General features: G+C 45.9%; 1 protein-coding gene across 1 annotated transcript in view; it reads left to right on the forward strand.

Moving 5' to 3' along the window:
* LOC144115910 (uncharacterized) overlaps positions 1-27,876 on the forward strand; it is a 175,268-nt gene that overhangs the window by 108,211 nt on the left and 39,181 nt on the right. The window contains exons 103-131 of the mRNA XM_077650542.1: positions 2,870-2,935; positions 3,027-3,083; positions 3,177-3,224; positions 3,316-3,372; positions 3,450-3,497; positions 4,826-4,891; positions 4,974-5,030; positions 5,122-5,169; positions 6,750-6,815; positions 6,905-6,955; positions 7,050-7,097; positions 7,186-7,233; positions 9,648-9,710; positions 11,692-11,739; positions 14,256-14,309; positions 14,974-15,249; positions 21,112-21,207; positions 21,293-21,349; positions 21,441-21,488; positions 21,571-21,627; positions 21,716-21,763; positions 21,855-21,911; positions 22,003-22,047; positions 22,280-22,324; positions 22,412-22,468; positions 22,562-22,609; positions 23,629-23,719; positions 23,834-23,934; positions 27,061-27,135. Coding sequence (XP_077506668.1) covers positions 2,870-2,935; positions 3,027-3,083; positions 3,177-3,224; positions 3,316-3,372; positions 3,450-3,497; positions 4,826-4,891; positions 4,974-5,030; positions 5,122-5,169; positions 6,750-6,815; positions 6,905-6,955; positions 7,050-7,097; positions 7,186-7,233; positions 9,648-9,710; positions 11,692-11,739; positions 14,256-14,309; positions 14,974-15,249; positions 21,112-21,207; positions 21,293-21,349; positions 21,441-21,488; positions 21,571-21,627; positions 21,716-21,763; positions 21,855-21,911; positions 22,003-22,047; positions 22,280-22,324; positions 22,412-22,468; positions 22,562-22,609; positions 23,629-23,719; positions 23,834-23,934; positions 27,061-27,135 — 1,926 coding nt within the window. The remainder of the gene's footprint in view (positions 1-2,869; positions 2,936-3,026; positions 3,084-3,176; positions 3,225-3,315; positions 3,373-3,449; positions 3,498-4,825; positions 4,892-4,973; positions 5,031-5,121; positions 5,170-6,749; positions 6,816-6,904; positions 6,956-7,049; positions 7,098-7,185; positions 7,234-9,647; positions 9,711-11,691; positions 11,740-14,255; positions 14,310-14,973; positions 15,250-21,111; positions 21,208-21,292; positions 21,350-21,440; positions 21,489-21,570; positions 21,628-21,715; positions 21,764-21,854; positions 21,912-22,002; positions 22,048-22,279; positions 22,325-22,411; positions 22,469-22,561; positions 22,610-23,628; positions 23,720-23,833; positions 23,935-27,060; positions 27,136-27,876) is intronic.

Here is a 27,876-nt window from a genome sequence, read left to right on the forward strand (position 1 = left end):
TTCGAAAAGTCATCACTTGCAGGAATTCGGTGGCTTATAATCTAATAAAGTATAGATTTTTTTATTGATTTCGCTCCTAGTGGTGCGCGCCATTAACTCAACCTACTGTCTCTCCCTTGTTGCGCGGGAGTCGCAGGGTGGAGGAGAAGAGCAACGAGCGCAAACCTGCTAAGTGACATCTGCACTGCAGCCCCTCGCTTCCACACAAGGGGCTGCAATTTTTTCGCTCAAAATTTGCAGTTTTTTCGGTCGTACAGTGAACACATCTCATTCTTTTAAACCGATCTGCTGATGATAATGAGTGTTAGCAGGTGAACTTTTCTAAACGCCGAAATGACTGCGCATTAATATAAAACAACATCCTTAGAATTTTATGACAACTGTACCTCACCATAGTTTACGAGTGACTAAATAGACAAGAACCAACAGAACCGATGCTTATTCACAAATGTTTTCTCTGTTCGATCCTCCATATTAATGAATGTAGCAACTTATTGTTGCTTGAATTCGCACTGAACACCGTGAGTTGTGTCAAAGTGAGCTGGAATTGCGCTGTCTTTAGACACCAAATAGGGCTGCCACGCGACATATGTTTGCGGGGATTGAGACAAAGGTTGTTTACTATGTTGTCGAGCATGGCATGGAAACACTGCTGTGGAATGCCCCTTACAAAATTGCCCGAGTTTCAGAACCGCGCTTACTGATTTCGTATACAGCATATAACCATTTGATAGAAACTCAAATTTTATTGAGCTCGTTCGTTATGGTGCATTAACATTCTCTAGTGATACTTGTCAACGGGAAAGCAATTACCTACAAGTCAACTGATTCTGATTTTAATTCAGTAAACAGGAAGCCATCTGACTGCCAGTGAACTGAATATATATTCATTTCAGCTGGCAATAGTTTCTGTTCCTTTTAATTTTCATGGCACGATCAGTAAAAAGGTGATCATCAGTGTGTGAGTTTGAGCATTTCAGCAGTATTTTGAAACACTGACTTGAAGCATTATACCATTGCCACAATTCGAAAAAAAAATATTCAGAGAAACAGAACACTACAAGAAACGTCAATTTCATAAACAGAAATATGCTTTTTCTCCTGTTCCTTCAGTAATGCCTGACTTCAACTAACCGTACTACGCAGTTAAGCCTTTTTCTTCGTGCTAACCGCAATAATAGTGCCGAAATGCTCCTTGAAATCAGTGCTTATAAACAGTTAACCACTAAGACTGGTGGTACACTCTTTATACCCTCTCAATAAGCATGAGCATGGAAGTTTGGATGGATGTTTTTGCTGCGTTGAATTTTGTCTCCACAAACATATTTCCTGCGTCGAGAGTGCTGGCAAAGCGCAACTGGCGTAAAATTTGGTGGTTCCTGTTATAATATGTTTCCGCGAAAGTTGTGCATACGTCTTGGCTTTCTTGGACAAGCTTATAAGTGTATGTCTGTAGTGTATGTATGCAGGAAGAAAGAATATATAGTGGAAAACTTGGTTTTCTACTTTTTACGAAAAGAAATAATTTTGTAGCGTTCTGGTAATGTTGAAGTTCAATTTTCTCTTGACAGAACGTACCAAGTGAGCTCAGTTGAGTCTCATTTGCCCGTCTGTATTGGGATTCAATATGAAGTTGGCCGATTTGTTAAACCAACTCGGTAGAAACCCTGAACACCGAGTCAACTTGTTGTTGAAGGAGTATAGAGACCCAACTTTTAGGTGCGTGATTTCGTCTTTGTAATGATGCGTAAGGTACTATTATACATGGATTTCCGCGCAGTATTCTCCTACGGCCGCTAAATAATTTATAATCTAATTTATTTCTCCTGCTGTTTCGGTTTCATCAGCGGAACGATGACTGTGACGTCAACGTGTGCTTTAGTTCTTGTTGGGCACGAAAAAACTGCGATATAATTTGCTGTTTTGTCGTTTTAATTCACTACAAAGCTCAAGCCAGCTTGCCTCAAGCGACGGAACGGCAACAGATGCAGAAGTAGCGATTATATTCAGTTTTTTCATGTCTCACATGTCCAGGCGTAATTGAGGTGTTGAAACCGAAATCAAAACTTCATGGCAGAAAAATTCGACTACATATTATTTAGCGGTTTAACACTCAGAGTACCTTCCTAAAGCTGCATTGAATATTATTTAGAACGTGAGTAGTACCTGGCGAAGTATTTATTCTAGCAGCGTACCTCTGTACCGTTTATACCACTTGAAAACGCAGCCCAAGTCTTCACAATTCCTTTGGAGAAAGGTACGTTCACATACGCAACTGAAACTGGTAATCCTTCCAGAAGGCTTATTTTACCATCTTGTCTCACACAAAAGCTATCAAAAGCACACACACGCGCTAAAGACTTTCCTACACGCAAGAAGGTTTCGCACGCCTTTCGATGCGATGCATGTCACAGTCGTTAGTAGGAGTTGTTCAGGAGAATAACGGAAAACTGCAAGCGTTTCAGTGAATCAGAAATACTTCAAAACTGCGGATAGTGTTGTCAGCATTATCACGACTGCAGCGCAGACAAGCTTGTGCAACTCCTGACCCTGGAATTGTTTGAGCAGACTGCATATCTCACGCCGCGGGCGGCATATTCGCGAACCGCAGCCGGCAACCAGAGTCGCTCGGTGCGCTGGGCTGCGGAAACACATTTCTAGAGCAATAGAGGTGTTTCCACAAAGATTTTCTCTATTGTGCATGGTATTTGTGTTAGAGGGCAAAAAGCAGGACAAATACTATTGAAAACTGCCCGTTTTCGTAAATAATTTCAGCACACTTTAATGTTCGAAATCTGTAGTCGTGACATAGAACCTCGTGCTTTGCGGTGTTCCATAGAATGGTTCTGAACTGCAATTACCTTTACAGTCCTCCCCGCCCTCCGTCTCGACCACCTCCTGCCTACCAGCCTCCACCTCCTGTGTCCAGGCCACCGTAAGGAGATTTTTTTGCACGTTTTGCTTCCTTCTTCAATTGGTTTAGGAACAACTTCGGTACAGAGTATAACTGAGGCGCAATCTTCCAGGCCACCTCCTCCCCCCCAAAGGCCTCCACCAGGACCCCCTCCGGTGGCGAGACCACCGTAAGGGTCTTTTAAATTACGCGGTATATACTATAGATCTAGAGATCAACAATTTTCTCACGTGAAGACAATGTCCTTTCTCGTCCTTTTTAGGCCTCCTGGACCCCCTTACCAGCCTCCTACGCCTATACCCAGGCCACCGTAAGAAAATACGCATCCCTCTTTACTACCTCAAGGACAATGTTCTTGAGGACTATACCAAGCATGTTTTGAGCACTTTGCCTTGGTGTAGACCACCACCTCCTGCCCCAAGGCCTCCCCCGGGACCACTCCCTGTTGCAAGGCCACCGTAAGAATTGACCTGTGATGCGCTACAGCTCTGCTAATACCCCGAAGAACTGACCTTAAAATTTACCTTCTTTTCAGACCACCTGGTCCCCCATTCCAACCCCCGCCACCTGTGGCGAGACCACCGTACGAGTGCTCTTTTTCTTTTCTAAAATGAATTGGCTTGAGAATAACTTGCGTTTTTAGAACTTCTAGCGCCCAATAATTATGACTGGAGCAAAGGGGCACTTCGCCAAGGAATGGGTGAGATTGTTCGGTAGTTTCATGGAAACGGTGAGCGAATATAAATGACATTTAAAATGGTTTTATTCAGTCACTTATACATTAATACTTGTTTTTAAGTCCTCATGCATGACTTCGAATACCCTACTTTGTTGAGTTCGGTCTAATAACACCCTCTCAGCTGTGCAGCCTTTGTCTGCTCGCTGAATTGTATTCATGCCCCAACTTTTTACTTTAACCTTCTGCACAGACCCACCCGTCCTCCCTCTCGACCACATCCTTCCTACTAACCTCCACCTCCTGTGTCGAGGCCGCCGTAAGAACAATTGTTCGCACGCTTCTTTCAATTTAAAATAACCTTTAGTCCAAACGTCATTGCAGTAGGTAATCAGTCTATAAAACCTTGTAGGCCACCACCTCCACAAAGGCCTCTACCGGGACCCCCTCCGGTGGCGAGACCTCCGTAAGGGCCCTTTTATACTGTGGTATACATTCGAGTTGTGAATAATATAGTCTTCTGTCGAAGAAGAATTCCCTCTCTACTGTCTTTTTAAGCCTCCTGGCCCCCCTTACCAGTCTCCTCCTCCAGTTACCAAACAGGAGTAAGAAAACATGTCAACTTTTGACCTTCCTCAATGACAATCTTCCTGAAGGAAATACAAAGCATCTTGAAAAAACGGTTCCCTTTCAAAGCAACCCCTCCTGCTCCCAGGTATCCCTCGGGACCACCGCCTGTTCCGAGACCACCGTAAGGGTCACCCTAACTCTGAGCACATAAATTCATCAACCAGAGCCTAGATGAGCTGAACCACGCATTCGTTCCCTTTTCAGCCCTCCTGGTCCCCCGTTCCAGCCTCCACCCCCTTTGGCGAGACCACCGTACGAATATTCCGTACAAATTCCATGAGCTCCAGTTGCTGAAGGATAAACTTCATATTCCCAATAATTTAGTATTCTCTATATATGAGTGGAGCAATCCTGGATTTTTCCAGACAACAGCAGTGATTCCAACGAAATATTTGAGTGGATGTCCCTGTAATATTTCCACAGCAGGATGACGTTTTTTCAGCTGAAGTTGATATCATTGATGATTGTTTAGATCCGAGTCGTTTCTTGTGATAACATAACACACTCTGTAGAGTTTCATCGGGAAGTAGCGTCTCACCGCCATGAGATTGCTGTTTGATGGACGATCCTTGAGCTCTTAACACCGGACTCCAAACCCTTCACAGGCCAACGCGGCCCCCATCACGGCCTCCTCCTGCCTACCAGCCTCCCCCTTCTGTGCCAAGGCCGCCGTAAGGGGAATTGTTTACACATTTCCTTCCGTCAAAGAATTGAGTTCTAAGACGTAGAGCTTAATTAAAAAAACTTTCCTAGGTCATTTCCTCCTGCACCAAGGCCTCCACCCGGACCACCTCCGGTGGCAGACCCACCGTAAAGGTCCTTTAATTTCTTCGGGATGTAGACCAGAGTTGGACCCATCATTTCTTCCATGAGCATAGTGCACTCTCCTCTATATTTTTAGGCCACCCGGTCACCTTTACCAACCTCCGACTCCTGTACCCAGGCCACCGTAAGAATATATGTATTCTTGCAATGAATTCTTGTTGCTGGCGTTTTCGTTAACCACAACACCGCGAGCGGAGATATTCAACCAATGCGATCACTTGTACTGATCCCCTTTACTCGCGACTGTACGGAACTTTCCCTTCATCAGCAAGGGTTTGTTGATTTGACTTATGCAAGGAATCATCCGGAAGGACTTCACTGGTACCGCTCGTTAGGTTTCACAACCATTTGCACTATTAGTATCAGTGGGATGCGGGAGTTTGGCACTGACCGTCCCGGAAATCACTCCAATGAAACCGTTATCGTGCTCCATGTCGTCATTGGCTGTTTCTAGGAATGTACGCGAGAGCGTGTAAGCGTCTTCATGTAGGCGACTAGGTTCAAACGCATTTCCATAGCCGAATTCCTGTAACATTCGGCTCCTACCATTCCATTCGTTCCGACGAGCCTCAGTGATTGGCCAGTAAACGCAAAGGAATCTTGATCGTTCACCACCTCGAAAGGGCGCCCGTCAAGTTAAGTAAAATTTGTCGCTTCTACGCAACCACGAGGCATTGTGTTTACAGTGTGGAAAAGCTTATCTGGCCGCTTGAGAATATGTGACTGGCATACGGTGCCACACTTCCCACCCTATCTTCTTGTGGCATGATTACGATTACAGTGCAATGGCCGATGTGGGGTTTTTTGCTGACGTTGTTGTAAGCCTCGTCCTTAAAATACACAAGAACAGGAAGTCTATGACAGCGCCGACGCAGTTGCTTATAGCTCCGGGCTCCTGTCGTTATACGAGTTCGATGATGCGACGGTAATGGGTTCGAAGACTTAGAAAGCGCGTGATGGGTTTGAGTGGTTTATATAGGGTAGAAATTAAGGAATAGGCTATGGCAACAATTTTGCTCAGGGTCAGGTCGAGCTCTGTCGGCTCTTACAAGATGAAGCAGAATATTGACCATTTGGTGGCCTTTTTGATACATTTCACGTTTGAGCGTTAGATTGGCCACAGTAGGTAACCTAATAGAATCCGCAGCCGCTCAAAATGTTCGTCAAATATTTATAGAAACGGGGCCACGTAAACCGTAGAAGCTGAAGCACGTTGCCATTTGATGCCAGCGAGGAAAGTTTCCATCACTACTTGAAACGACGACGCCCGAGTATGTAAGCCTAAATGAAGCTTCTTAAACTCGTAGAGAGCATGTGTTGTTACGAAAAAAAGATATTCACGGCTCCCCTTCATCCAAGTCAATTTTCAAAAATCCGATCTTTATGCAAAGAAATCTTTCGACTGAGTTGTTGACCAGTGGAAGCAGTAGAAGCCGTCTGTCAATTTTCTGTTGAAATTTGTTTTTGTGGACGTGCGAGGTAGGCATTTTTCTTTGTGGCGGCTTTTTTAGCAATCGCCAAAACAGCTGTAACATCAAGCGCGTCCCTTCAACGACCGCCCTCCATGCGCCACATAGGGGCACCAGGTGGTAATAGACTACATTTACTGAGTCCGATGGAATCCGTCTACTTCCGTACACTGTGCTTTCCTGCTGATTGAACTGTTTTTGGGCCTGCAATATCACACTCTAATTATCTTCCCAGACCCGCACGCCCACCATCTCGACCCCCTCCTGCCTACCAGCCTCCTCCGCCGGTGGCCCGACCACCGTAAGGGGAATTGTTCTCACATTTACTTTCAGCATAACACTTTCTAGACACAAAAGCAATGCGTGATTGAATGACATTTAATCTTCCAGACCCCCTCCTCCAACACAACGGCCAGGACCCCCTCCGGTGGCGAGACCTCCGTAAGGGTTCTACGTATTCTGCAGGATGAAATTTAAATTCGGGCATGAACCCTTTGTTGCCATCAGCACAACATGCTCTCTCATACCCTTTTAGGCCTCCTGGTCCTCCTTACCAGCCTCTTCCTCCTGTTGCCAGACCACCGTAAGGACCATCTTAACTCTTACACGCATGCAAAACTCGTCAAGGGACGCCCCTATGAGCTTGTATTACGGTTTCACTTCCTTTGCAGCCCTCCTGGTCCTCCCTATCAGCTCCCTCCACCTGTGGCGCGACCACCGTACGAATGCCTTGCCATATTTATGCATGCTCAAACAGTTCTTGCTTGAGGAGAACTAGATTTTTTCGATATTTTCTCCGTTCACCAGCCCAACAGCGTGCGCGCTTGCTTTATATTGTCACTAGCCAGGAGGAGGCCAGCGGCAGGTGTAGAAACGACCTCACAGCGGCCGAGTTTTAATCTCGGAAATAGCCCAGACTGAGCGCTCCTCACGCGACTGAGTCCGCTTCGTCGTCCTCCCGGCTCAGCATGAAGGTGGCGCGGCTCAGGCGCGCGGCAATGTGTTGTCCGCCTCCAGCATATCCTCGCCCACTTGTGGCTCTAGAGCCGCAATGAAAAACTCAGTCACCGTTTAACATGCCTCTTTCAGGGGTCCTAATTGCAGGTATTTTATTTGATCGTCTTGTTCAGGGCTATCATCTATTGAAATAAGGCTTCGTCCTGGACTCTTCCCCAAGCACAAAGAGGATTTGCATGTATTTCACACGCATTTGGCATAAGTTTATTTATTTACTAGATTTGAAACGGCATACGGGGCCTGACGCAGGGAGAGAGGCTAAAGGCTACAGTGCCTGAAGAGGCCCCTGTCCCTCTGCAGTTGAGTGCAGTGCACGTACAAAAATGAAAAGAGGAAATACGGGGGAAAGCATATCTAGGGGTTGTTTAAAATGCAACAGAAAACTGAAATATCACGGCAAACATATAATTTTGTAACACATATGTTTAAGTGCAAAACATGAAAATGATTAAATACGTCGTAACATTTACGTATAAGACAGTGATCCATTACCATAGGATCTGAACAAAAAAGGACGTCTTACATATGGAAAGAAAGAGGGAAAGAAAATGTATGTGCATAATACATTCTAAAAACATCGTGTTTAGGCAAGTTCGCTAAGCCTGCCGTTAAACCGAAGAACTTCGGCTTCCTTCCTTTCTCACTCACGTTAGACCTCCGTACAAGCCCCCATCGGCCGCATTCACGTCCACACATAGAACAGAATATTTTGTTGCTTTCCACCAGGCAAACACGCAAATCACACGCGTGGTAATATTACTTGTGCTGCTTTTTTCTTATTAGAATAGGCCTGTTCATTTTATGCTAGGGAAAAACTAGTCCTGAACACTCCTGTAAAAGTCCAGTTTACTGGATACCGGAGCGTGCAGTCTCATTTTTTTAGGAGCTGCCAGGTGGCACTGAAAGCACGTAAACAGCTGCACATTTGAAGCATCTATACGCAAAGGGTCCCCATTCACAACACAGAAACTCCGGCACGGAGATGTACACATATCTTCGAGCCTTCTATTGTGTGCAGAGTGCCGCGCCCTGGCCTCCATATTTACAATTTTTTAAAGCCCCCACAGCCGGAATCCTTAGCATTTTAAAGCCTTTTTGTCGACCAGTTTTTTTTTTCGCGGTCGAGACCACGGTAAGTTTTATTGCTATGTTTATACATATTTTTGTTATGTTGCTACCCGCTGTTGCGAAAACCCTTGTTTTCGGTTTCCGTTCTTATATTCTGAAGTTTTACAGTTTAATCTCCAGCGTTTTCTATACTAGAGTGCTTACCACATATTATGCTGCTGAATTCTTGCGGGTATTGCCGGGCAAAGTCTTAACACCTGTTATTTGAAAAAGGTTGACTTTGAGAAAATGACAAGTATATTCCATAAAATGAGCGCTAGAACTCTTTGTCACACGCGTCTTCTAATAATCTTCCCAGCTTAACTGCAATATGAAAATACCTGCTGGGGCTAGATATTTAGATGAGTGGATAACTTAATGAGGCCTGGTAATTGAGACGGATGTAGTAGTCTGGAAACTAGTCCACATTAAGGCTGCCGGATTTAATAGTGGCCTCCTCGTCTTTATGATATCTATGGTCAAGCTTAGCTCTCTGCGCGTCAGTGCACTAAATTAGCGCATTGTATGTAAAGACTAACTTAAAGGGCATCTCCTTCATTTTTTTACCTTCCTGCTATTTCCCATAAATACTCGGAGAACCACTGTTTAAAAGTGTACCAACATTGAAAAAAAACATTTGAGAAGCCAAGAGTGGTTAACCTTTACTTTTAAAGTTGTTTTGCTTGTACGTACTGTCGCTCATCCGTGAAGAGCTTTGTATTGCAGTCCTCTTTAGTACGACACCATAAAATTGTTTTAGCAGTTATCATAACACAGGAGTGAAGCACATTGTGTGTTCACAGTAGAGTCGTCTTCATCAGAAAGTGTTGCTTGTCATTTCGTCTCGATATCAGGTGTGAGTTGCGTTGCCTGTGCTTACCAGTCGCTCAGACTGTAAAGCAGTCGTGCGCTGTTCTGTTCCTTACTCCAATTTTTCCTGTAGTAATAAAATTTGCCGTCCATTGAACAGTTGTGGAGTGGGGCTTAACTGTTCTCTTTTTCAATGCAGTGGCCCTCCGACGCGCCCTCCGCCAGTGTACCGGCCTCCCCCGCCACCAGTTGGAAGACCACCGTAAGAGCCATTTGTTCTTATTTTTCCCTCATAAATATTGTTACGGTCGTGTGTAACAAGATGAACTGTGGCGTGAAAGCTGTGACACCAGCGCATTTGACGTCCAGCAATGTCGCTTTTTGAATACGTCTAAGTAAAAAAGTTCAGCCTTGTGGCCACGGCCCTCCAACACAGCTAGAACATTTCGTGGGAGTTCAGCTCTAGCCTGGTTGGTTAGGAAGAAAGCATTAAGGAATTTTCACGCATGTAGAAGAGGTATTTCAAAATTTGAGCTCCAAAAAAAAACAAAATAATATAGGACAGGTCAACAATAAATGACTACTTCCAATAGTACTAAAAACGACACAGTCTTTGGAACCTAAATGTTTGTCGCTGTTGGTGTTGTGTTGAAACACGTAACTGAGCATTCATTTTAGTTGCTCTACCAACTGCGCTATGTACCAGTGGCTGTCGCCTGTTCTGCCAGCGTCAGTATTTTGAAAAGTTTAACCTTTGGTGCAGTGACCAGTGTCGCTCCAAAGAATAGAGGCACACGTAGTATGCAATTTTGAGACAGCAAGTAAAAAATATTGGCGGTTTAAAAGATGAGATAGAACGCTCGCCGCAATGGTTGCACGTGGCAGTGGTCAGTGCCCTAAATGTTACGCTACTCTCGGCATACGTACAGCGAAATAAGGCTACATGCGGAAGTCATGGAATCAACTCGTAATGGCGAGGCATGTTGTTCGTTATTTATTTCGCCAGATTATCTCCAGTCTGTAATGGTTGCTCAGTTACTTCTCACCTCTGATAGCAAAAGAGAAAAGGAAGAAAACATGAATATTTCACTGCACCCTGGTTGGTTGCAAAGGCTGCTGGCTTTTGAAAGGTACACTGTTGGGCTAGTTATTTCCTTACTTGCAAGAAAAAAGCGAAGAGCGCGAAATAACACTAACACGCCGTGCTTAATTTTCTCCCCTCGTCTCGCCTTATGTCGTGCTCCTCTATTTTATTTTCCAAACAATTTTGGCACCTTTTAAAGCGATGGCTTTAGAAGTCCCGTTTACGGGAAAAGCCGGCGTCCATCCGTTCATGTCACGAAACAGCCGGTGGCCCATTGCTGCGGTGGATAGGTGTAAACCTGCCCACCGTGTTGCTGCACATAAGCACATTGAGACTGCTTCCCGAAAACCTATCTGCGTAAAAAATGAACCTTACGGCAGCTCGCGAAGAGAAATCTGTGTGTCACACCTGGGTGAAACATCCCTCTGCTGGGCAGTGGCGCATTGCTTCATCGCTGCGCCACTGCGCCAGGAGTGGCATGAAGACTCCCATGAGGAGGTATGAAATAGAAGGAGTACTTGTGTGGAAGAGATCTCTATTGCAGTCGCATTGTAGTCTTAAGAGTAGGTCAAGCATCGTCCAAATATGTGTGCATAATCTAACGAGTGTCATATCATTCCTCTTCTTGTCCAGGCCATTTGTCTTGCGTGGGTGTATCCCCCCTGTTAAAACCACATGAGACAGCTCGCCTCCCGGCTGAATACTGTGGGGCTCATCGTGAAGCTGCGCTTCACGCCAGCACAGGACACTGACAGCATGCACAAGCAGGGCTGCAAGAAAGAGATCCTATCATTTCCAATCTCAGTGCTTAAGGCACGATGTCAAACGAAGCGGCGATCGACTGCTGTTTCATGTTCCGTACAACATTCCTGCCAACACTACGTACGATAAATTTATAAATGTTTCGCCTGCAAAAAACAAAAGTTGAAATAACATCTGCCAGTATAGTCATTGACTCTTACACTGTAGCAGTACATAAAGCAGAACTGAACTCATTTATGACTAAGGACCTTAAATAATCAAATGTTTGCACTTACTGAAGAATCGCAGGTGCTGTAAATGGCACAAAGCTCCACATTCGCTGTGTGCTTTTGTTCTTAGTATGACATTGTAGTTGGTTCTGTCGCCATTGACTAGCGCCATATTTTTTCCTTTACAGACCACCTCCTCCCCCTGGAAGGCCTCCATCACCTCCGTTCAGGCCACCGTGAGTTGTGATGACAGTCTGTGCATGCAACAGTAGCGTTCAGGAGCGCTCAGACTCCGGCTGACACCACTGATGTGTCAGGGTCTGATTTAAGGAAGGACTAACTTAAGGAAGGGCGAATTTGAAATTTCAAGCGAGAGATTTTGCGTGGAAAAAACTGCATTGTCACCATTATTTTTCTTTGCATCATGGTACAAATTCAACCGCTCTCTTCTAGGATGGCCCAATAAACCGCTCTTGCCTCAGCTCGAGATGGACGGCGAGATAGATTGTCCAAGAAAAGTGTTTTGCGTCCCATAATGTGTCCTGGTTCATCTCCAAAGCAAGAAAACAAAAGTAATGGTTGATAATGATGAAACCGGTACTTCCTTTATATTTAGGTAGAACATATTTTTGGCAGTAGACTCAAAAACACCCGCCTATAATGACAAAAGAGAGTATTCACACACCTCCCAACAAGGGCGCCAAAGTCAATACTAAGCTTCAGATTTCACACGGATAGAACATGTCCCAATATAAAATTTCTTCATTGCCCTTAAGCAAATTCATTTTATCTGCTAACCAGTGTGAGAGTAGAAACTAGTGATCCACTCTAGCAATCAGCCGCAGCCCTCCTTCTCGTTTCTCGGTTGCTGACGGGCAGCATCGCTTAAAATCACGTGACCAAGGCTACCCGTGGTTTGCACAGTGAAAAGGGGAAGGTCTATCAATCAGTGCACGAAGCATGTGCACATGCAAGATCTGTGCAGAATTGCCATAACGATCGCTTTCCAGGACTCTGGAGCGAGGCGCTCTCTGAAGATTTCTTAAAAAATTTGTTGCTCAAAAATAAGTCATTAATTTGAGGGCAGTTGCACTAACCTTGTAATATGCAGAGAGGCACACGTGAGAACAACGGTCACATGCACTTTGATAGCAAGAGCGCTGCTGCCACTGTTGCAACCAATATTTTATTTTTTCACCTCTGGGCGTGTAAACCATTATTTGCCTGTTCTAGGATACATTCATTGATTACATTTGACTTCAAGCCCGTTCTATGTAAATGGTGCGGGAAAAGCGCTGTTATTATTATTTTTTAAAATGCTTCACGTATTGTCTGCTACACCTTAGACACGTGATCCCCCCATGGTGGCACAGTTGATTCTGTGATCTGCTGCTGCTCGCAATGTTGTGGGTGTGGCGCCCCTTCGCGGCGGCCGCATTTCAAAAGGGACAAAGAATCTTGGGTGGTCAGAATCAACCCAAAGCTTTTGACTGAGGCGTCCGCCTCCGCTTGGGTATGGCTTCAACAAATGACAACATAAAACAATATTTTTAATTATTTATTCATTTGTTTATTATTCCTCAAAGGTCCACGGAGATTACATGAGGGGTGGGCTGACAAAATTGTATTATTTTGGACATAGATGATCTTCGACGGCGGATTTAAAATGAACTGGATTGATGATGGTGGCCACTTCGGATGGAAGGCCATTCCAGTCGTTGGCTGTTCTAAGGAAGAAAGACTGCTGATATGTTACAGTGGAAGATTGCTCGGGGTAGGCGGCGTTAGGGTGAGAGTTACGGGACATCCGATGAGCGCGTGTGATACGGGGGGCATCGTGGTTAAAGGTGTGGTAAAATCTATTTAGGAAAGACGGGAGATTTTGCGACGGCACGCTAGCGTGGAGAGATTGAGCAGAGATTTTAGTGTAGAAACGCTAGTGTGATAAGAGTAGTCAGAACAAAAGAACGTGACAGCATGATTCTGGACAGATTCGAGCATAGTGACAAGGTTAGCATAGCATACATTTACTTGTGCATATCTCAGGTGCTCACACATGAAGCTTGGATGTGAAAGATTGATGCCTGTATCAATCTTTAGATTACAACACAAATCATTTGAAAGAATACTTGTCCAGTAGTGGTAGCCAAAGCATGCCGCACGAGGATTTGTTTTTTGCAGCAATCTGTAATCACTGCAGTTAAGTGAAGACTGCTTTGCGAAGCACTCATTTCTCTTGCGATTTTGTCTTTATGGATAATAGGGCACTGTTGAAATTCGTGTTGTGGCTTGAAGGAGGCTACTGTGAACCGATTTGAGTACGCTTGCTTTCAAATCAAACAAGTTTGTTTCAATCAAGCGGCTCTTCTCCGCCAAAGGACCCCCTTCCAGCCAATGGCATCAGGCGATTGTCATGACCCTGCAGGCGTGACAATGCAGGGAGCGGCCGGCCAGTGGAGGGACACTGTCCCCAACCATGGAGGGAGGGTACTAGCCCGTTTCATCTGCTACTCCCTGCATTGTCAACGTTAGCAGAGTCCAGAGAATCGGCCAACGCCATTGGCTGGAAACGTCCTTTGACAGTGAAAAGCCGCTTCGTTCTTGAGTTGCATCCGACTGCAGTATATTTTCGCCCTTTCACTTCACTTATTTTTTTCACATAACGCTGAGGCTGTTAATCTAAAGCTCAAGCTTTCCACAGACGACTTTTCTGCTGCAGATTTGTTCAAAATTTGAGCTCATCCTTGTGCAGAGTGGCGAAACCTCCTGGTCCTCCTTCCCCGCCTCCCGTTGCAAGGCCACCGCCGTGAGTGCCTTTTCTCTCTTCCAGTGCAATTCCCCACCTGTGCTTGCTGCTTGAAGGCTCAGATTTTCTTCCAGACTGGCTACACCTGTTTGCAGCATCGTATCAAAAGCAATGAAGCAGTCGATGCCATTTAAAGTAGAGATCTATGTTCTGTTAACTTCAGTGCGAAGTTGCTTATCCCGTGTGTTCAAGGGCGCTCATATTAGATGTTGAGTCAGAGGGAATAGATTAGATTGCTCTGACAGATCATTGCTACCAACCTGCCACAATATAATTATTTCATACTGATATTTCTTCCTCATATGAAGAGGGAAGCAGCTGTGATGTGGTCACTATGAATGAGTCCCAGAAATCAAGGATGAAATTTTATCACGCCATAAATTTCAGTTGCATACTCGTTGCGGAACGACCTCTTTCGACCATCATTTCCATTCTCTGGCTTCATTCCCTTACCCACTGCATACCTCCTGGTCCTCCGGCACCGAGGCCTCCTCCACCCCCGGTCGGAAGACCACCGTACGTCCCTTGACTGGTCACTGAAGCGTGTCCTTTCCTAAAGACGCCATATTTTAGCCTCTGCTCAACCAAGTAAATTAGTATTCGGGCTTCGCAAATGTGTGATGGTAGCAGTCTGTTCAGTGGCGGTGTCGTTGCTTTCTTGCAGCGGACCGCCGAGACCTCCGACAAGGCGACCACCTCCGGCTTACACGCCACCTCCACCAGTTGGGCCTCCAGCACCTCGGCCTCCGCCCCCCGCGGCACAGCCGCCTCCTGTGTATCAGCCTCCGGTGTACCAGCCGCCTGTAGTGGTCGGACCGCCTATCGTTGTAGGGCCCCCCGTCGTGTATGGACCGGGCTACGGACCGGGCTACGGACCGGGCTACGGACCGGGATACGGACCGGGATACGGTGTGCCCCAGGTTCCTTTCACACCGACACCGTGAGTGCTTGTCTCCTTAAAAGTATTCACAAGAAGGGGCGGGATGTGAACAGAGTCTTCTGAAGGTTGATTGTGAGGGCGACCAGGTGGGTTAGAAAAGAAACATGTAAACTGACTTGCGAAAAACTATGCACCAACGCTGCAGATTACAGCAAAAAGATTTGGCGTAACTTAACAACCGGAAATGCGCTGATAGCCGAGAATTTTCTATTCAAAGCTAACTCCCTCGTGTCTCCATTGAGTAGTGCTATGGCTTGCAAAGAGCCATTTCTAAGCAATGAATGGCGCTGTCCAGCACTACCTAGTGAGCCGAGTCACGCAGAAGGAAGTATTTCAGGCCCTTTAGCTCCATTTTTCATGCACACTATTCCATATTGCAGACAAGAAAATGACCTCCTACTACATAAACTTCTCTTGTAGCCTAGAGCCTTCGAAATTAAAAGAAGGGCGATGAGTGCTTAAAAGACACGTTGGAGCATCGACTCGCAGGTTATTTTCATTTCGCGGCATTTTTGAGCGAACGAAGTGATTTAATCTGCCAACTTTTGTAGCCATGGTAAGCTTGCTCTAAACGATATTCATATTTGCTCCCCTCTGCCTAGAATAAGTATAGCTGAAAACTTGAACATGCTGGGCCCTCCTGCCTGCGTGCTCGTCTTTGCATTGCGCGAATAGCAATTCTTAAACTGAATCTCATTTATTCATGGAACTCTCGAATTCTCAGGTGCCTTCATTGAACAGGGGAGATAGATCTAGAGATGCGTATCTAATCGCTGGCGTTGAATGTTGGCTATTTCGCTTTATTTGGCTGGTTCAAAACACGATGCATTGCAAAATAGCAAACTTCATTCCACTCTTCGTTCATCGTACAGCCACTTCATGCCGATTGCACGAAAACAGAAGCCGTAGTGAGTGATAGATTTTCGAAGACCTTGCAGGCGGGGCAAACGAGGAAAAAAGGGGTTTTCTTTTGTATCTGACTGAATTGTTTGTTAGGCTGGGCGTTACAACCAGTCTGACTCTACATACTTATTCACACACTGAAATGTGTCCACAAAGCTGGCAACTCCCTGAAGCAATAAAAATGCCCTAGGACCGGCTCTTCAAATTGTGGAAAGGCAGGCAGTAACAGTGACCACCGTTGACAGACGGTACCACTAGTGCGCTCGTCGGCTATTAGGCGCGAGCATACCGTGGCCGCCTCTCTTTGCGCGCCCGCATGACGCTCGAAAAGGGATCATGTGTGTCGCTCTCGTGGTTGGCACTGCGTATCAGGCCATTTAGTTTAGGCATTTATGGCTTTGCGGAGCACTTTATGGTCTATCTGTGACATTAAAAACTTTCTGCGACGAAGCACCACATCGATTAAAAGAACTGCCGCAGAATTACACGGCAAGTTATATTCGTCGCTAAAACTCTGCGGCGACCAGGAGCCTACCTTTCTTATTTGCGCATATTTTGCCGTAGTTCTGGCCAACAGTGAAGCTGCTACGCCGATAGTCAGACGTAACTAAACACCGGTGAGAAAAGGATTTCTACATGGCAGGTGCTCCTCTGTGCAAAACGCTAAGTCATAGTGATGCCGTAGAAATCAAATGTGGGCAGTCGGTTTCGGTTTGTGCCGGCGGATGCAGCTCCATGCGACTGGTTCTTTATGCCTATTTTTCCAATAGGCAAAATGGGTAGTGGGGACAATAGCATGTCCTGGACAGCATAGAGCAAAATTCAAATGCTTAACTTTCAAAAAATGATTGCAGCACACACGACAGTGTGAACTCACTTTTTCGCTTATTCTTAGCATAAATAACCACAAATCTCGCAGCTTCCAGTGTTTCCGATCCAAATAGGAGCTGGCACCGAGCTCGGCCGCTTACAGTCGGGGACAAAAGTGTCTTGACTACGTGCTCCGTAAACGAAGCTAATAGCCCTATTATTAGCCGGCCAGTGCGCATCACACTTGTGCAGATGAAAGATCAGAATTCAGGATTTCACCTACACAGATGTGGTGTCCAACTATCGACTAATATCAGAGCTGACGGCTTCGTTTACGGGGCACGTGGTCCAGAGACTTTTGACACCGACTGTACAGCTTAAACTGGGGCACTAATGAACCACCGTTACAGAAGCATAAGTAACTTGCCGCTGTTACTAAGGCACATGATCACGACTGGCTACGCAGGAACCCGACAACACGAAAAAATTAATAGAGTAGCGCGACCTGTGTCTTTCGAAAAGCGGCAGATATTTCCAGCGATCTTATGCTCCCGCAGCAAGAGTAGCCACGTGACCACCCTTACAGCGCAAGAACGATGCTGGCGACATTTGCTCCAGTAGTGCAGCTCGCACCCAATACTAGACTGAGGCAAAAACGCTGGGTAGACTGCGGCATTGACACCGCAGTCACTCTGAGGTCCTTCCGTTGGCAGGTGACATTCGCACAAGGACCTCGCGCAAACTAGCTACAAGCGCTTCAGCAAAGCCCCCTTTATCAGGAAGGTTTGCATCGCGCAATAACAAGAAACCGACGTGGGCGCTGAGTGACATATGCAAACCAGCTGAAGAACATTTTTGAAAAGACCTTTCAACCAAAATGGAAATTTTTGGAGGAACACTTTGGTTAAACAAATCTCCCCGATCTTACCGCTGGCTCTGATTGGACAATGCAAAATATCTTCTCTCAGAGCACAAAGCTACAAGCTAACACAAAGCACCAAATGGGAGGCCTTGTCTCCCAGCGAATTATTTTATCAATATTAATATAGCCTACAAAAAACGCTATTTACTCGCCGCTTTTTTCAGTTAAATTGTAAGAAAAGTGCTGTTTGTCCTTTGATGATACTGTCAGCTTTACTAATTTATGTAAACTTCTAGAATTCTAAAAAACAGGTGACGCAAAAAGGCCACCATCCTCGGAAATGTGAGGTGTTTCGTGCGCGAGCTTTACTATCTTTATTTTTGCAATGCGCAAGGATAATCGGTAAAAGTATCAGCGAAAACACGCCGTGCTTGAGCTGCTCAAGAAAAAAAAAGACCTGGTAAGAGCTCTTTTGCATGCGCAAACGTAGGTATACGAGGTGTACAAAGGTGGTCAGTGGCACGAAAGCCTAGTACGAGGTTGCTTCATTTGTGCAGATTTCCTTTTAGGCACTCGGGATTTACATGTCTCATTTTTCTTGCTATTCGCGCAACCACCTCCAGACCACAACGTCCTCTGCCTTCTAGGCCCCGACCTCCACCTGCAGCAAGACCACCATATGTAATTGGCGACCAACCTCAACATCCTAATTGCCTCGAGAGGCGGCTTTGAAAGGCATGACGAACAGTTATGCACTGCCTCCATTTATGCAGAATTCACAGTTCGGTTCACAAACCTTGCTAGTAATGACTATATTCTTTATGATCCATCGCGCATCAACAAAACAGGGGACAAACACAAGCGCTAAGCGTTTAGCGCTTGTGTTTGTCCCCTGTTTTGTTGCTGCGCTATGGATCATAGCGCATTCCCACTAGCCCGAACCTTCACCTTGATAAGACTATGTTCTCCTAAGGCGCGACTATTTTATATTTATGCACTACATGGTAATACGAAATAGCACGAGCAACAGCCGTGGAAAAAGGTTTAATTCCACAAAAAGCTCGTTACTAGCTTTCAAGCCCTGTGCTCCTATCTAACGAATAAGATCAAAGTAGCAACGTTTCCACCTTATTTAGGGGCGTTGAAAAGGTTGGGAGTCCTTGCGACCGTTTTACGGTGGCAGTGGATGTAGCAGCTTAAAGATACCTCTCAAGAGGAAAGTATGCAATAATTATATTTTGCCAGCTTCCACCTTTGGGACAGAAACTTGCAGGGTAAGGAAGATGTGTAGTATGGAACTGTGCGGTGTGTGTAGCTGCAAATTAATTGCGGCCACTTGGCTTGAACCTAAATGAAGGACAGCGCAGATCAAAATGATAATTGTTACGTTACGCGACACAAAGAGAACAGAGTGTGTTAGGGAACACATGCGAGTTCGATATGCAAGCTGAAACCTAGCAGAGGAAAAAGGCATGGGCCGGATATGACCGCAGAAAAGAGATAATGATTGGTTCCTTAGGGTAGCGCAGCGGATCCAGAGAAAAAGAAAACACCCAAAGTGGTTGAGACAGCATGGCCGGTAGACAAGGTGAGATTATAGGAAAGTTGAAAGGGTAGGGAGACTGGAGCTGCCGCAGGAAGGAGTCATTTGGATATGAAAAGGAGAGCCCGCTGTCCCGCGTTGAGCTTACTAATGCCGTGTTTACTCTGAACATGAGAGTAGCAATCAAACAAATTGTAAGTTGCAAAGAAAGGAATGAAACGTACGCGTTGTCATGATAGCTGCAAGAGAGGCTTTCGGAGACTCAGGTAGCGTAAAACTGAGCTTTGCCTGCATTCAGGGATCTTTCTCAGAAAAAGGTGAAGTTATGATTAACCTACCGTGAAAGCACGTACGGCAACACGAACTGAATCGGGCCAGTATGATCACATTTCGCTTCAGAAATCGGCTGCTGTGGTGGGGAGAGACGTAAGTTTTCGTGTGGATGGAGTACAGAACGCGACTAGAAAGCGCTGTGTACGACGAAAGACACACGCCTGATTCATAGCGTTGTTCTGCGTCATAGACGGGCCCTTTGAATCATTTCCTAGCACCGTCCAGGGCCCATTGGCGCGGAGAAAATTAGACAGTCTAGTTCCCACCTCTAGCCTTATTCGCAGTGCTAGAAATGGTCTAGACTCTCCGTCGGATTTCAGTGAAGGAAAGTCGCATAACTGGGCCACTTTTTCCATAGCACCGCAACCAAGACGTAGGAGAAAAACACGAACGCTAAAGGGAAACAAGCTTTTAGTAGGCGTTCGTGGTTTTCTTTTAAGGTGTGGTTCAGGTGTGCACCGGCAAAGTGATCCAGTTATGCGACTTTCCTTTTCTCAAATCCAGGAGGGTGCCTAGACTGCGAATAAGGCTAGACTTGGAATTAGACTCCTAATCTATTCGCTGTCTAATACTGTTGATTTCGAGGAAAGGAAAGGCGCATAACTGACTCGCTTTGTAGGCGGACAATTGAACCGCGCAGTGAGAAATAACTCTGCGCTGTCGCCGCGCCAGGCTTCACTCCTTTCCACAGCGTAAAGCGCGATGGTGCGTGGTATGACATTGACTCCGCCGTTGTAACCCCCATGTTTGGATCTTTCACTAAGCTATTACAGCTTTTGCTCTGAACCAAAGCTCAACAAAATTGCACCGAACTAATTTCGAAAAATTTGACTTAAATCAATGCTTATTCTCACCAAAAAAAAAAGGGCGAGAAAGACGTCAAGTGAAATCCTAGGCGGAACGTTCTTTACACTCTCACCGGTTGTCATTTTGCATGACGGCTTCTAAAGGCACCTTTCCAGACTTACGAAAACGCGGCCACTGGTACTCGCAGTGCAGCCTATCGTCTGAGATCTTGGCTCCGATAAAAAAGAATGCAAAAGGAAACATGAGCCAGTGTGTTTCATCATGACTTGGCTAGCTGGCGAAGTTACGGCTAGACTGAAAAATGAAGCGATTTTTTTAAGAAGTCGTTCTACGGTCTTACTGAGAAAGCCGTAGCACGGCAAGGGGGTTAAAGAAAAGTACTATGGTGCGCGTTCTAACTGACGCTGAATAGTTGGCTGTCTGCCGCTTATAAATTTGAAACCCGCTTACGGCAAGTAGACATATGCTTCTACTTTCTTTTCACTAATCAGTTCGAATAAAATTTAATGCTTTAATAGCCGGAAGTTCAATTATTCTGCAATATAGATTTGCAAAGCCTGCCAAATATATAGCTCTGGACCTTCATCTGTTTCAATATGCACAGTCCTTCGCCTCCTCCATCACGGCCTCCATCATCACGGCCCCCCCCAACGCGTCCTCCTCCCGCGTACCAGCCCCCACCTCCCGTCGCAAGACCACCGTAAGCAAAACTTGGGAATTCATTTCTATCTCCATGTTGAGATTTGGTACACAAAGTAGACAATAAATATTGCATCGCATTGTAGACCACCTCCAGCTCCGCCGAGGCCACCTCCTGGGCCCCCTCCAGTAGCGAGACCACCGTGAGAGAACTTTACAGTCATTTTTTAAAATTACTTCTGATCTTCAGCCAAAACCACCCTCGGTATATCATTCACTTTTCCTTTTTTTCAGTCCACCTGGTCCCCCATACCAACCTCCCCCTCCAGTGGCCAGGCCACCGTAAGAAACACTCCCCAATTCATTTCCATTTCTACATTTAGAACTGGTACACAAGGTCGCCCCTAATTGTTTCCAATTATAGACCACCCCCAGATCGACCAAGGCCTCCTCCTGGACCACCTCTAGTAGCGAGACCACCGTGAGACGAATTTAAGCTCGTTTTTATCGTACTGCCCCCTTAAATCAACACCGTCCTGAGTACATCACACTATCCCCTTTTTTTACAGTCCTCCTGGTCCCCCATACCAACCTCCCCCTCCTGTGGCCAGACCACCGTAAGAACTATTTTCGCCTGCGTCTATATCTTTTATATCTCCACTCTGTCAACTCGTATACAAGGCAATCTCTTGGCTTTCTGTCGCATAGACCGCCCCCACCTCCTCCAAGGCCTCCTACCGGGCCCCCTCCAGTAGCGAGACCACCGTGAGAGGACTTTAGTCATTTCGAGAAACATTACTTCTGGTATTAGAGCAACACTGTTTGGAGTACATTATACCATTTGTTTTCTTTCCAGTCCTGGTCCCCCGTACCAACCACCCCCTCCTGTGGCAAGACCACCGTAAGAAATGCTCGCCATTTGGTTTCTATTTTCACAACTTGAGGTAATGCAAAAGGCATTCCGAAACACTTGTGCCGAAATATAGACCGGCCCCATATCGACCAATGCCTCCTCTTGGACCTCCTTCAGTGAGAGACTACAATGAGATGACCTTAGAGTAATTTTTTATCCTTACTTTTGGTTCGAGACCAATACGGTTGTGAGTACATCATACGTTCCTTTTTATTTCCAGCCCTGGTCCCCCATACCAACCTCCCCCTCCCGTGGCGAGACCACCGTAAGAAACATTCTCCAAATAATTCCTTTTTTCACAATGCGACTTGGTATACAGAACAGCCCCTAAGACTTGTGTCGCAAATTATAGACCTCCTCCAGCTCGACCAAGGCCTCCTCCTGGTCCACCTCCAGTCCCGAGACCACCGTGAGACGACTTTAAACTCGTTTTTTTTTATCGTACTGCCACTCTTAAATCAACTCTGTCGTGAGCGCATCCCACTATCCGTTCTCTTTCCAGTCCCCCTGGTCCCCCGTACCAACCTCCCCCTCCTGTGGCCAGACCACCGTAAGAACAAATTTCGAATTTATTTGTATGCCCACATTGTGAGCCCTTATAGAAGGCAGCCTCTGTTATTGTCGTATTATGGACCACCTTCAGCTCCACCAAAGCTTCTGCCTTGACCACAAGCAGTATCGGAATCCAACCTCCCAGCTCCTGCGAATTAATCGCATGAATAAAAGTTTTTTCTCTCTTCTCTCATTCTCTATCGGATTCCGCTCACAGGCCGACATTTAATCTAAATTTTGCTTCTCTATTTACATTATGATCAATAGGACCCACCACCCCTGTCTCTTCAAGTTCTCGCGGTCCCACGTACAAGCTTTAATGTCTAGCAGCGGGTGGCTTTATGAATCCCTCGCGTAACTAATTCAGGTTATGTTTCGTTTAGGTTGCAGTTTTACTCTCGAAACGACAATTAATTCATTCTGAAAAAGAAAAATGGTGTTAGATCAGAATACTGGTGATAAAAGAATGCCAATACTGAGCAAAATTGACTTCATATATTGAGGATTGCTTGTGCACCGTGCAAATGAAAATAGAGAAAGGAAATGTAAAACAAGCGTCCCTGGATATCGCGCTAATTTGAAAGCTTTGTATCAAACCGCATTCTGACAACTGTCGTTCAGTTGGATATATGAAGCATATTTTTCCCAAATTATCAGGCAGTATAAAGGCAAACGTTGCCAGTTTAAAATGGCCATAGCACTTGCCCTAACGCCACTGAAAATTAATTGAGTACTAATACCTTTCCCCGGAAGCTTTCTTTGAGAGCGCAATTATTATAATTTTTGTTTACATTTCTTTATGACTTAGTTCATATGGAACATACGGAGTCTAAATGTTTATGCCTAAATTCATATCGACTCCAAATAATGTTATGCGTGGTGTTACATGACGCCGTGCATATAATATTGAAATCGGATAGAAGCTATACGGCAGAGATTTGGAAACCATTCCAAAAACGTATGGAAGTTGTGAAGTTGCGCGCTAGTGACAGCACCCACTCGATTCATTTTTCGCAGAGCACCAGGAAGACCAGGGACCAGGCGACCTGGACCTGCCTACACTCCTCCCCCAGGAGCCGCGCCTTCCCCTCCATTTGGCCCCCCTCAGGTGGCTCCTCCTTGTTATATGCCTCAAGCTCCGTCTCAAGCCGGAGCTCCTTGCATGCCTCAAGCTCCTCCGTACATGCCCCCTCCTGCTTACATGCCTCCTCCACCTTCCCAGCCTCCCCAGTACCAGCCCCCTCCCCCGACTGGCCCGGCCCCACCGCTTTACCAGCCCCCGGTATACCAGCCTCCTCCGGAAGTGCCTGTGACACCACCACCGTAAGTGATTCTTCTGGGCCTTCACAAGGGGTTCGATAGTGAGACACTATAAAATGTGTGGTGCACCACCGAAGCGGAAAATGGAAGCAACTTCGTGCCACTTTTAGCGCCCAACAAGCTATCATAAAGCTATATGCTTTCACGCCGCGGTGGAACGCGCGAAATATATTTTGATTTTGAAAAGCGAGTGGCGAAGTTTCGCGCCCCCAAAAAAGTCTATAACTGCCGTTTTTAAAAATGCAGTCTTCACAAAACTCTTCTCTTTATAATATTCCTTTTCGCTGTTCATCTATGGAGTGTTTAGCGCTGCTTTGAACACGGGACATAGAATGAGTAAAACAGACATTCACAGGACTTAGCTACAGGCCTTGAGCATGTTAGTGTTTTACCTCCGCCCCTGTCTGTTTTCCACACAACAAGAGATAAGGCAAAGACGACGGGCGACCTAGCCTCGATCCTTGCTCTTATGAAATCTTCTCGTGAGCAGCATCTCAAGGCGAGGATGTGTTAGTTTTGTATTGGGTCCCTTGCCTCGGGGTGGCCCCCAAGGTAGCGTCGAATGCCCACTATATTTTTGTTTTTCACAGTGTACTTTAAAACTCAAGTTCCATCACGCCCGTTCGCCGATAAGTGAGTGGTACGCAGTATTCTAAAATTTACTGAAAGTGGCAGTGAAATAAATACTGACATCCAAGAAATAAAGTAACGGTGTGATGATTGGCATATGATCTAAACATTATAAAGCCGGTGTTCATGCCCTTACGTGAAAAATATTTCCTCCACTATAATTACCATCATACAGGTGGTATGCTTGCACGCGTTTACAATGCCAAAATTATGATATACAATTTACACCAGATCCGCGATGAAATGCACACACTTAAGACCTCCAACGTTTCCGTAATTACTAGAATGCAGCATGAGCAGCACTGACACTGGATGATCAAGTGCCTCTCTTACAAAGCGCCCCTGAATGCCATGGATCGAGCATGCTAAAAATTGCAGAAATGCAGCTATTGTAACCAATACCTGAAACGTGAAGCGATTAAATGACTCGCTTTGAGGTCTGGCTCTAATAAATATAGCTCCACTAAAATGAGACGTGCGAACTATTTGACTTCCGGAGCTCGTAGCAAGATCCATATATGTAAGAGTACAATTAGTCTTTCTAACTGCTTATGAATTTTCCTAAAAATGAGATTCATTTGAAACCAAATAAAAAATACATAGAAGTAGAATATCTATACCATTGTTGTTTGTACGCAATGAACGTTCGAGCTATAGTTCTTTTTTTTCCAAAAATTGAAACCCATTCCTAGAGTCTGCTCTGTGGCCTCTATCCGTGGGCGAATATCCCGAGTATGTATAAACTCCTTGTTATGATATTCCTGCATAGCAATTATATATGTGTAGTTTATTGTCGTGTCAATGTGCTTGATTTTCCTGTGTATTTTATATTGGGTTTCTAGCGCGTACAAGATCTAACTTTGTACCTGCGCTCGCAATGCCCTTGAAAATTTATTTGTTCATGTATTTTTCCTCTTACAATTATTCGAAGAAGCACTGTTGCCTCCTCCCCCCCCCCCCCCCCCCCCCGTAATATCCCTTTGAGATGTTGGCAGTATAAATGAATAAAAAAGAGGCTAAGTATATCGCAATTTGTTTTAGAGACGATCGAGAGGCAGGGAATGGAAAACGTTAAAAAACAGGGCAGGTCTTTCGTGCTCAGTGACTTCACAGGCTAGCTGTGTTCGCTTAAAGACAGCAAGCGAAGGGAAAATAGGACGTGCAGAAGCCGACCACTGTTTGCGTCGTTTTCCAGTTATCCAGGCGACAAATTATTTTCAATTGATGCACCAAATGACCTACTTGATATTTCTTGGGTTCGTAGGCAAACAAGAACAAAAGTTTAGGATGAAAAAAGCTGCAGAACGCCACTCGGGAGCGCCCTGGCTGGTAACAGCGGCCGTTCTGCCGCGACATGATTTTGCATGCCTTACAGTAGCGTCGTGGGCTCCACGATTAACTGCTGCTTGCCGTGCTTGAAAATGGGCTCCTACGTTCGTCTTCACTATCTTGCCGCCGCGTCACTTGTTCCGCTCAGCGCATTGCGCTCGCCATCGCTAATCCTCGAACGGCGTGGCCTGGGAGTGCCTAAGATAAAGGGGCTTTAGCCGCACACACTGCCCCGCACCTCCAAGTGGTTTTCGCCGATGAGGAACGAGAGCTCCTTTTTCCTCACGGAGACCAATTCCAGGGCCATGAAAGCGGTTGAACTGGGTAGGGCGGCTGGCAACCCTAGAACAGGGCTACAGCCGCACCGGCCGCGCCTCCTGGAGAAAAGCGCCGCTGTCGCGGTGAGGTAGAGGCCACCACTTTCCGGCATAGGCCGACTGCAACGCTGTGCAAGTGGCGGCCACAAGGAGACAGCTCAACAGCAATTGCTCAACGGGCGGCTCTGAAGAAATGAAATACGCGTGGAAGGGTGCGAAAGTGCATTCACGTGCCGTGATCATGTGACCCGATGACGTCATATTCCTGCAAAAGGGGTCCGCCCTCCGTTTTCTTCCGCTCGTAAAGACGGCGCTGCAAAGAAAATAAAAACTATACCCTTAGCAACATCCTGAAAAATGCACTGAAGGCAGCCGGGCTAACAGATTTGAATGTATGGTCTATAGGAGCCCTGTAAAGAAGAAAAGCAGGCCACAAGTGTACGGAGGGGGAACTTTTAAGATTATTCATCACCTTTCTGTATCGCTAACAAAAAAGGCATGACACGAAGAACAGCGACAGCACCCTTCCCAGTACGTTAGGCTTAATATGATGCGGTGGAATTTCCGCCTTCAGTCAGACATTATGCCCCGCATGCCTCTTCGGATAAAAAAATATTGGCGAAAGAGGTAATGAGAGGTCTAGGAAAAAAAAACCATGGCATAGTGCCCATATTTGTACAAAGATCGCATCTGTCAAGGTTGATCATACTAAACCGAAGAGCACGCGCAACATACAATGGGGAACATAGCCTACGCGATGACGAATACGATTGCTGTTTAGGTCAAGTGTTTCAGCTGGTGCTTAACGTGGCTATGTAACTTCATCCCGTACCCCTCCCCCCTGTCCCCGAAGGCGGCCGCAGTCACGCCGCCTGCCACCACCCGCGTACCCACCACCTCCACCGACGGCGCGAAGGCTTTTCCCACAGTGAGTTGGAACGCTTTGCTACAGTGCCCTTGACGAGGGCGCTCACCAGTCACGCTCCAAACGAAACAGTGTTGTGTGTGCTATCAGCTGACCTGGACTTGCACTTAGTGGCTAAGATATGGCACTTGAGCATTGCTTTTCGGTTTCGTTAAGAGTCAGTAGATTTCTTGAGTCACTTGGCGTGCTGTTGAGCGGAACATGTATTCGACAATAGTTGGTGTCAAAATGTAGTTAGAAATTGCACATGTGCGACCGAGATACAACAGAGACCATAGATCACTAGCCTGATGATGTCAGGTTCGAGCGGCACTTTCTCCCGATTAAGTCGTGGTTACATGGATAAAGACCCATTCATTTCAATGACGACGAATATTTAACGACGGAGGTTTTCGTTTCAACGGCGACCACTACACGCATTTGCAACAAGGCCAGGCAGCGAGAAAGCCCTTGAGTGCAGAACACTTGTCGCATCATGCATTTAAAATTCGCTAATGCTACAAAAGGACAGAACACCTGTATTTTCCAACGAAAACAAATGCTACAGTCGTCCAGTGTAATTGCACAGCCGCGATTCATCTAATCAAGATTTACTATGTAATAACCTGCTTAAAGCAAGTATGCAACACGCATTATATCGTCTTCCTCCTTCGCCCATCAGAATGCTGTATTTTCATTCTTCAAGGAAACAGCATTCACCTCAAATGATAATTTCGATTTGTCTCAGCCCATCGTTTTGCTAGC

Source organism: Amblyomma americanum, chromosome 1 (assembly GCF_052857255.1).
Source record: "Amblyomma americanum isolate KBUSLIRL-KWMA chromosome 1, ASM5285725v1, whole genome shotgun sequence".
Taxonomy (NCBI): domain Eukaryota; kingdom Metazoa; phylum Arthropoda; class Arachnida; order Ixodida; family Ixodidae; genus Amblyomma; species Amblyomma americanum.